Source organism: Dendroctonus ponderosae, unplaced genomic scaffold, assembly GCF_020466585.1.
Source record: "Dendroctonus ponderosae isolate FM_Combo_2020 unplaced genomic scaffold, Dpon_F_20191213v2 Dpon_F_20191213_3, whole genome shotgun sequence".
NCBI classification, from domain to species: Eukaryota; Metazoa; Arthropoda; class Insecta; order Coleoptera; family Curculionidae; genus Dendroctonus; species Dendroctonus ponderosae.
In genome coordinates this window covers 12,182,103-12,190,900 of record NW_026018508.1, presented here as the reverse complement: position 1 = coordinate 12,190,900, position 8,798 = coordinate 12,182,103, and the positions used below count along the sequence as shown (strand labels likewise).

General features: G+C 34.8%; 2 protein-coding genes across 7 annotated transcripts; both read right to left on the bottom strand.

Annotated features, from left to right (window-relative positions):
• Positions 1 to 30: 30 nt before the first annotated feature.
• Positions 31 to 2,540, bottom strand: LOC109537489 (sodium channel protein Nach). Its single transcript, XM_019904262.2, has 8 exons — positions 2,320 to 2,540; positions 2,101 to 2,261; positions 1,923 to 2,052; positions 864 to 1,143; positions 750 to 812; positions 535 to 688; positions 369 to 475; positions 31 to 318 (listed from the first exon to the last, which is right to left on the bottom strand). Exons 3-8 carry the CDS (start codon positions 2,010 to 2,012, stop codon positions 146 to 148), a joined length of 867 nt encoding a protein of 288 aa, XP_019759821.1. The 5' UTR covers positions 2,013 to 2,052; positions 2,101 to 2,261; positions 2,320 to 2,540; the 3' UTR covers positions 31 to 145.
• Positions 2,541 to 3,033: 493 nt separating this feature from the next.
• Positions 3,034 to 8,787, bottom strand: LOC109537488 (alpha-tocopherol transfer protein-like). 6 transcript variants are annotated; one of them, XM_019904260.2, is made up of 8 exons: positions 8,580 to 8,750; positions 8,450 to 8,529; positions 4,710 to 4,919; positions 4,555 to 4,649; positions 4,352 to 4,502; positions 3,747 to 3,940; positions 3,509 to 3,684; positions 3,034 to 3,455 (listed from the first exon to the last, which is right to left on the bottom strand). In XM_019904260.2, exons 3-8 carry the CDS (start codon positions 4,909 to 4,911, stop codon positions 3,326 to 3,328), a joined length of 948 nt encoding a protein of 315 aa, XP_019759819.2. In that variant the 5' UTR covers positions 4,912 to 4,919; positions 8,450 to 8,529; positions 8,580 to 8,750; the 3' UTR covers positions 3,034 to 3,325. The 6 variants fall into 6 exon arrangements, with proteins under 6 accessions (XP_019759819.2, XP_019759818.2, XP_019759820.2 ...); XM_019904259.2 differs by lacking the exon at positions 8,450 to 8,529 and having other exon boundaries at positions 8,580 to 8,787; XM_019904261.2 differs by lacking the exon at positions 8,450 to 8,529 and having other exon boundaries at positions 4,710 to 4,913; positions 8,580 to 8,749.
• Between the last annotated feature and the right edge of the window lie 11 nt (positions 8,788 to 8,798).

The following is an 8,798-nucleotide window of genomic DNA, read 5'->3' as shown; positions in this document are numbered from 1 at the left end:
AGTCAAAGAAGCCAGATAACTAGTCCAACATGAGGGCTGTACAGTTTTTATTAAGCTACTTTGCTACATTCTTTAATAAACACATTTTATCTATGTGCAAAACATAACTCAAATGGATGTGTGAAACTTACGCTGGAAAAACTGCTTAATAATAACTTAACTTGGGATGAAACCGAATTGTTGGGAGTGTTTTACTACTAACTGATGGCTTCGCAACTACTCTTAAAAACCGTCGCCGAATAAAGGTGGTGTAGAATATTTCCACCACTGAAGTCAAACTGAACCCAGTAAAAAATCCCAAAATCCCTCCATAATTTCCTGAAAAAACACCTACTAACATCTGGGAAAACATTTCATAAATAAACTACCCATCAGAGAATGCCACGGAAATGAGACATCTCTTCGATATTTTATTCCCAGTAGGTCGCTGAAGAATATCCGAATGATTGTTTGATTTTCCATATGTAAATTAGAACTGAAACACACAGAAAATCAATTATTATCCCATTAAAAACTTTGGTGCTGCACACGTACAAAATCATAGATGGATTAGTTGTGAATGAAGCATCGAGTATTCCTCTTGAAGTCTCTAGTGGGTAGGTAAAGTCTTCGCAATTATTCGGACAATTACACTTATCATCCTGGAACAACTCAGCATGCTTTAGATGAGTTATGTTGAAAATTGCGTCTACAAGTTATATAAAGTTTTCCTTATTCGTTTGCTGCTGGGATTGGCGTTGTTGAGTCACCTCTATTGTGGTTTAGGCATGAAAGGTCTTCCAGGCCACACACTTTTAACGAACCATAAGAATCTAAAACGATCGTTCTTTCAAGTTAACACAAAACTAAATACATCAACTTACATGATTGACTGTGCAGGTCAAAAGGAACACACTTACAAACTTTCAGAGTCATCGCCAGTCGGCATTCCATTAAACAGCCTCTTCTGGTGTACCTTTGGAACATATTCAGCTTCTTTTCCGATGGAAACAAACATTTTCGGTTCCGCACAGGCATTGATTTCAGTCGCTCAGTAGCAGTTATCATCTCCGGGTTGATGCCCAGCAAGTTGTTCGTATTCATTTCGAAAATATGGCTTGGTAATGATAAGTCAGGAAACTTATAAGGATGATGAATCAGCACCTGGAATATATTTTGAATAACTGAAATTGTGCTATCAAATTCACCAGTTTTGCCAAATTAATGGCTGTAAACTGATGGTTACTGGCAGTTACAAATCTTTATATTTTTCACGAATATAAAAACAAATAAAGATACTGTTGATCTTTAAGCCTCCTCAACGTAACAATATTTTTAAAGGCGTAAATATTATAATTTTTGTACCAAAAACTCGAAACATGGGGCTTATTAATAACGTTTTGATAAGAGATCCAACGAATTCACAAATGTATAAATGAACTGAGACCGAAATGTTATGGCTCCAATCATTTCCAATTTTGTTGGAGAAGATGATATCAAGTTAAGATAGCAGGGTTCTTCTTTAGCTTCAAAAAACTGAGTTCTTCAAGAAACTGCAGGTTTGGTTGGCATTTCTGATACTCTAAAAATTCATTTTCCGACAAAACATTTTTGTTTCCATGATCGGAAAAATTTTGATCGTTGCTGAGCTCATTTTGAGCTAGAGAAGGTTTATGATATTGAAACTGCAGCTTTCCTAGTCGAGAGCTCTGTTACTTTAGATAATCTCTGATATTTTCAAGGTGCATTTGAGAGATAAAGTTCGTTTCTTTCTAGTTTGGGAAAATTTGTGAAAAATTATTTACTCCTTTAAGTAAGTCAGCAAATTCTCATGTCTTGCCATATTAATGTAAAACTTTACTTTGCTTCATTACGTGTGTCACCTTTCCTCTGTTTAAAATGTTATCCATTTAATAATATCTGTAATTTGCAAATAAACTTACCTTGACTCCTACTGAAGGTATTTCACTAGCAAAATAATCCGCAGGGTTGTTATTGATTACTAATTCCAGTCCACTCTGGAATCCATTCATGGCAGTTTTCCATGGATATCTGTCCGTTATTATTTCTCTTCTGCAAAATAGCAATTAATGGAAATTTTTCCATTATTACCACGCTCACTTGTCATGGGTCCTATTTTTTAGGGCAAAGTAGTTGAAGGCGCAACAATAACCGATAGAACTCTTAATCCTGCGAACAATTGCCTGACAAGTTCTTGTTTCCCCCTTCCAATCACATCGTTTGATTAGATCATCGCATGTGGGAGTTATCTGTTCTAATACCTTGATTTTAAAGAAATTGGTTTGGCTTTGCTCAGATTAAGAACAGAAAGTTTCAAACCTGTTCTTCGGTTTTTCCAGTGCGATGCAAAACTTCTGTTAAAAGTTCATAGTCTTTCCTTGGCAAGTTCAATTTATCCTGACTCACCAGGTAATAAAGGAGCTTTAAGGAATTGACCACTGATTCTCTTTTAGTCAAGTTATCCTCTGATCTGTAAAATTTGGGAAAACTATTACAATTTTAATTTGAAAGCTTCTAGAATAACAATTTCTCAGCTCATTCAATCCTCATATTTCTTGTGGTTTACGCACAGTTCATCAGCCATTCGGTACGCTGCCTGTTTGGAAATCTTATTAAAATTGCAGACTGTAACTGCCGGAAATAAAAAACGATAAATATCTCCTTGGACTGTTTCCATGACCGTTTTTGTCTGATTGGCTTCGTATTTAATCCAAGCCAAAGTCATGAAATATATCGCGATGAACATGGCCGTTGAGCAAGTAACCAGCCAGATATACCTGAAAACACATCAACAGATGATTTTTTAGGATTTTTGTAGAATCTACCTAATAAAGGCAGGTGGCTTGGAAGAAACCACATATTTCCAGCCATGCAAACTGGTGGTTTTGCAAAACTCCTTTAAACGCCCTAAAACGATTTTTCCAACTTCGAAAAGCCGCATCTTTGGAGCTAGTTCACTGTGCTAGCTGACCAACCCAAATGCAAGCCTTGAGAGTGATGTGGAAAAATGCGTTTTATCGAAATTCACATGAGTTTATTATTTAATTATTTATTGCTGCAATAAATGGGAAAATCACGCTAAACAACCCTCAAATTGCCCTCATCATCATTTGCGTTAGCACTTCAATTAGTCGACACACTTGTTCTATGGAAATTGTTAATATTTTTATTGCCTTAAGGGTTAAATGGGGTAAAAAATAAACATTTATTTTGTCCATATACTTTGGACATGTAAAAGTCGATAAAAATCTACTCTATCAGTTACAATGTTATCACAAATTATGTTCCACTCTTAATGGGTAAGGCTTCCAGTAGCATAATGGGGTTAAAGTGACTTCAGAAAGTCCTTTCCTCCAGTATATCCATAGGATTCAATTTCTTCCAGAAGATCCTCATTATTGCTAACCGTGGAAAGCCATTCATTGTATCGATAGTCTTTGTGAATTCCTCCATACCTGCAACAGTCAGTTTATTTTACCGATCTGCTATAGAATTGAGTCTCACTCACCTTTTAGGCAAGTACTTTGGAAGGACCCATTTGTGAAGACTGTCCAGATCCGAATGGATAATTATTTTTTGCCTCACATACTCAGGCAGAAGAGGCTTGAGCAGGCCGAAAGCATAATCGAAGAGTTTCGATCCGTTCACTATGTGAACTGCTTCAATGCGATGAGGAAGTGAACTCTGGGTGCAAAAAAGAGGAAAAATGGTGAACAAAATCAGCCATTGCAATGCGAAAAACTTACGTATCCTACTGCTACCATACTTTTCGCAATTTTCGGCGTCAAATACCAGGCATGTCCGGCGCCCAGATTATTCACGTCGATTATACAAATTCCTCCTAAGATTTGATGTTTCGGTTCCAGAATGGCAGCATTTATCAGGAAGATTATGGCTTGGAATAGTTCATCAGGGGTGAATTGTGATGTGTTCCAATTTTCTGTTATTCAAAGGTAACTTGTTAAAAATGCATCTTTCACAGAGAAGCCAAATCAAAATAACATATATCTAGCGTACTGGTACAAACCCATTAAGTAAATGGTACCTGTCTAGTAAAAGTAGGTTCTATAAAGCGCACGTATAATAAATCAAAGGGATTGCGATCTTCAATCCCAGGTGCCAGTTGAAGTACTTAATCAGAAGCGGTTAGCTTGGGTTTTCTAGAGGAAATTTGCCACTCTCCTGAGCAATAAATTTGTTTTTTTTTAATTGTATTGATCGATATCTGCGCATATAACGAAAGCTTGATCTTGCATAAAAAGTCTTCTGGTCGTAGCTTATTCATTGATTGCTTAAGATAGAATAATTCATATGCGGCGGATTTCGCTTCACAAAATACGCAATTTCTTACCTATTCTGAAATAGAGCAATCGCCTGCCGTTTTGATCCACATATGGAGGAACTGTGAATATTTCAGCTTCTCCTAATTCCAGCAACTTGCTGTAGTCTATGTTGGAAAAGTAGGTTGGGTTTGTTTCTCTAAACGTGTAATAATTCACCATCTAAAATATGTAATTTTAAGCTTACATAGTGATTTAGTAAGATTTTTCTCACCAATCGGTGAGCCATTCTGACAATGAAATGGCGAGCCCTCAAAAAGCGGAGAAGAAAGGCATCATCCATTCGATGTGGTTCACATTCTCCTCTTTCTAAATGTATAACAATGGGCAATAGAAAATTTGTCTACTAGTCCAATCGATGTTGGTTACCAAAAATCATATCTTTTAACTCCTCAATCAGTTCGATTTTATTGTTTGGATCTTCGGCGATATTCCTTTCAGCCCATTTCAAAATCGGATCATCAAGATCAGGTTCTTTCAGATTTATTTGGGGCGATAACTCCACATCGTTTTCATTTAACTCCTCAATGGCATGGAGATTTTGCACCACTGTACTTTTGATCTGCTCCATTTCTGAAACTTTCAAAACAGATTGGCTGAATTGAGCAAGAGCTTTGAAATATTCTGTATATTTTTTATTGGTTCTTTTGTTGGAAAAACATGCTTTCAGCTACCGCGTGTTTGTCGTGGTTCACACCATAAAATCAGCTTCAGTTATACTTTAACTTGAGCAACTTTGTCGCAGTAAATGTTCTTTTACATGAGTTCAAAAAATCGCCAATTCGCTAAATTTAGGAAAAGGCTAACAATGCGTTTTATGGGAATATTCAATTACTGGCACATACAAATTATCCGCAAAAATATATAATATGTTATTAAATTTGATAATAGACATTGTTATGTTGCTGTTTCGTTTTAGGAGAAAACACTGTTATTAAAAAGTAATTAAAATCTATTTGTTTAATGCAGGATTTTTGCTTTGCCCTCAGAAGATTCTATTTAAGACAATCAATTTGAAATCCTCAAGATTCTTTCAATTTTAAGTGCATAAAATATATTAAAAAGGATCGATAAAATAAGAAGCAAATGCCAAAGCAAATTAGATGAAAAGCTCCTGAAGTCAAGCAAAGTATCAACATTGCATTGCGTGCTTACCTTGCTTAAAAACTTGGAACAAACAAATACTAAATGCACACGAAATTTGAATGCAGGAAACAATATAAATGAGCAACAATTTAGCTATTTGCATGAAATGCACGATTAAATAATTAAGTGGGTTTTCCTTAACACGCGCAAAAGCTACTTATCGTTCAAATGAGTCAAATCTATTCCAAACTCCTAAACCAAAATTGGACTATGATAAAACAAATTAATTACCGCTAATTTTGTCATTTTTCGCATCATTTTACTCAATTGCATTGTTCGATATTTTCTTTAATGACCCAAACTGAGACAGTTTTATTCCATAAACATGACTTGTAACGTTTGAAATTGCTGATAATAAGCATGAACTAGAATTGACACAATAAGCTACTTAAAATGGTTGTTGGTCTACAGTAGCAATTAGCAACAAAGAAGCTTTTAGTAATTAAAACTAAACTGAATAAAAGCAATAGAATTACAACCTTTTCACAAGCTAATTATTTGATACCCAGGGCAGAAAAATAAATGAACTTTTAGCTCTATCAGCTCTATCAATTTATCAAACACTTAACCAGATTCTGGCCATTCCTTGTCGTTGTGTAAGATGAATGAATAGCAAGTCGCGTTATTCAACTAGGAAGTCTTGAGCTTAAAAGGATATTAGAAAGTGCATCTATTGGAAAATGAACTACGAGTTAAATAATAACAAACCTGATCGGCATTAATTTGGAACATTTTCCTCGGCCTAATTTGAATTTAAGCATTGAATTTCACTTACATGGACGAAGCTGGCGACTGCTGAAAATACTAATTTATTGCCTCATTCCTTCGTATACATTTATCTAGTTAGACCTTGGTTATTGGCATAGATTCAGCAAGTAATGCAAATTGATAGAATTACTTGAATTGGTAGTACCCCGATTTTTGCATAATGCAATTTGCAAAGTTAAACGAAGAAAAACCATCCTTTCAAACATCATTAAATAAACCTTCTACATCTGCTCCTTTATACAGTCCTACCCTGTTGCTCTTGACTCTTCACCTCTTATGCAATGCTTTCTTTATACGATAACAAGCTTATGGCAAATTCAATAAATGCCGGCGTTAGATGAGGAAGTTGATTGCATTAGAAAGTACCGCCCGTATGCCTTTTATTTTTCAGTCAAGGCGCACATTTATGTAATGTAACTTGCTTTACGATATGCACGCTCCTCAGTAAAAGGAGAAATGGGATCCTTATAGTGCTAGTTTTCTCCCCATTAAATCAGCATACAAAACTGTTGACAAAGCATTAGCACAACTAATTATTTACGTACCCATGAAAATGAACAAGAGACAATGCTTTTCACGCTGTTGCATCTGGCCTGCATAATTACTTAACTGAAACTAAACAATAAACGCAATCTGATTGTTATAATTAAAATTATGAAATTTTTACAGCAGAAGTGTGTAAAAATATGAAGAAAAATATCTACATTACAAAAACATTTAACCAGTTTAATGCCCCTGAAAGCACCCAGGTTCGTTTGCAAAAACCGGAATTATTTCATCTGCAATGAGAAAACGATGCGTTTTTGTATTAAAAGTCGAATTACAACCGCATTGCGATGTGTTAAGTGGAAACCTGAAAATTCTGCTAATTACTCCTAGGGATAATGAGGTTTTTTATGATTGAATTAATTAATTAAACCATTAGAAAATTAGCAACGATTTTAATTGTGTGACTGAATTTTTAATTATCATTAACTCTTCAAATTGATCGTTAAACTTTATTTAAGGATTTATGGTCGTTCATAACATTTATTACGTGCAACTACAATAATAGGTGTGTTCTAGATGGGAAAATGCTAAAAAACGTAAAGCGTAAACTTCAGTAGATTTTGTTCAGATTGTGCAAGATAATGCTTCAAATAACTCAATTCTTCCTAACAAAACGAAATGTGCTTTTTCTGGCAGTGCCTAGAGATAAATCCACTCTATCGTTTCCATGCTATTGTCAGGAATTTAGAAAATTATCGCAATTTCCTCAAGACTAGACTCAAATCAATTATGCAAGCGTTTCGACAATAATTAATTTCTCCCAAACCCCAACAGCTCGAAAATTGCTCTATTTTGCGTTGTCTAGAGAAAAGTTCGCTCTATAAACGCTGGAAGTTTCGTTTCCATGCTATTATGAAGGATTTGAACAAAATGATCAAATTTCCTTTAATCCTGAATTCCTAAACAATTATGCAGGCGTTTCGGCAATAATTAATTTCTCCTAAAATTCAGAGGTTCAACATCTAATGTTTTTCAACACAAAATTGCCTGTTTAAACTTAGAAGAACAAAACAATTAAATAGAATTTTAATGAACAATTTATTGTGGATGTTGCGCTACGGCTGCCCAATTATCTTCGTTGTTCATTTGGCACCGGCAGCCTTGATATTTATAAACAAGAAGTGATTGTATTTAAAAAAGTATTTCCTAGAATGATTGATCTTGAAGACCTTGATTACTTTACATTAGTATTTTGCGCGTTTTCTACCCTAATATTTTAGTAAATAACAGACGTGATAGAAATATTTCTAGCGAAAGAAGGAAGCAACAAAAAGATTCGGGTTTTAATGGAAAAATGGCTCACTTATTAATTGCGCTTTTAAAATTGTTAATCTTGGCAACTAAAACTATACTTTAAAGAACTTTAGACTGGAAAGAACTTTAGTCTTTTAAGAAAATTAGCCTGGAGATATTTTAAACTCAAGAGCCCTGTTGACAAATTTTCAATCTACATCACGTACATTTTTGGGTCAAAAGAATAGAGATAAACCATGGCTTGTACAGTCATTCGCTACAGTAACAGTGGCACTAATTCAAAGCGTTATTTTATTATATTCATGTAATGAAAACAAGGTCAAATGTTATCAAGTGAATTGTTACGCTTTGAAACGCTTTGTTGCTAATAAAGTGCCTTTGGCGAAACTCACATAAACTTCCAAAGTTTCGTTTCTCCTCGGCTTGAACTGCTTCAGGCGAAAACAAACTTACTGAAGAACATTCTTATCCACTGTCCCATAAAAAAAATTATTTAAAAAAACAGCATCAATTTTCACCTACCTTAAAGGAGCACAAAATTCAAACACGGTTAAATCCTACAAGACACAGCACTTTAATAAATAAAAAGTATCAATCAGAGCTCAAAATCTAATCACTTATTCCGATTGCTTGTTCACATACACAAGTGTTGTTGAGAATTAAAATTGCCGCGCTTACTTACTTAAGGTTTCGTTATCGAGAGTGGTACAACAATTTACGTTTTCAACAACACTCGATGCA

Coding starts and splice junctions, on each gene's coding strand:
- LOC109537489 (XM_019904262.2), bottom strand. CDS start 2,012: ATGAATGGATTCCAGAGTGGACTGGAATTAGTAATCAATAACAACCCT. Junction 813..863: donor TGACCTGCACAGTCAATCAT/GTAAGTTGATGT, acceptor CGATCGTTTTAG/ATTCTTATGGTTCGTTAAAA. Junction 476..534: donor ACTAATCCATCTATGATTTT/GTACGTGTGCAG, acceptor TGTGTGTTTCAG/TTCTAATTTACATATGGAAA.
- LOC109537488 (XM_019904257.2), bottom strand. CDS start 5,589: ATGCAAATAGCTAAATTGTTGCTCATTTATATTGTTTCCTGCATTCAA. Junction 4,920..5,495: donor GTTCCAAGTTTTTAAGCAAG/GTAAGCACGCAA, acceptor CTGTTTTGAAAG/TTTCAGAAATGGAGCAGATC. Junction 3,685..3,746: donor GTATGGTAGCAGTAGGATAC/GTAAGTTTTTCG, acceptor TTTTGCACCCAG/AGTTCACTTCCTCATCGCAT.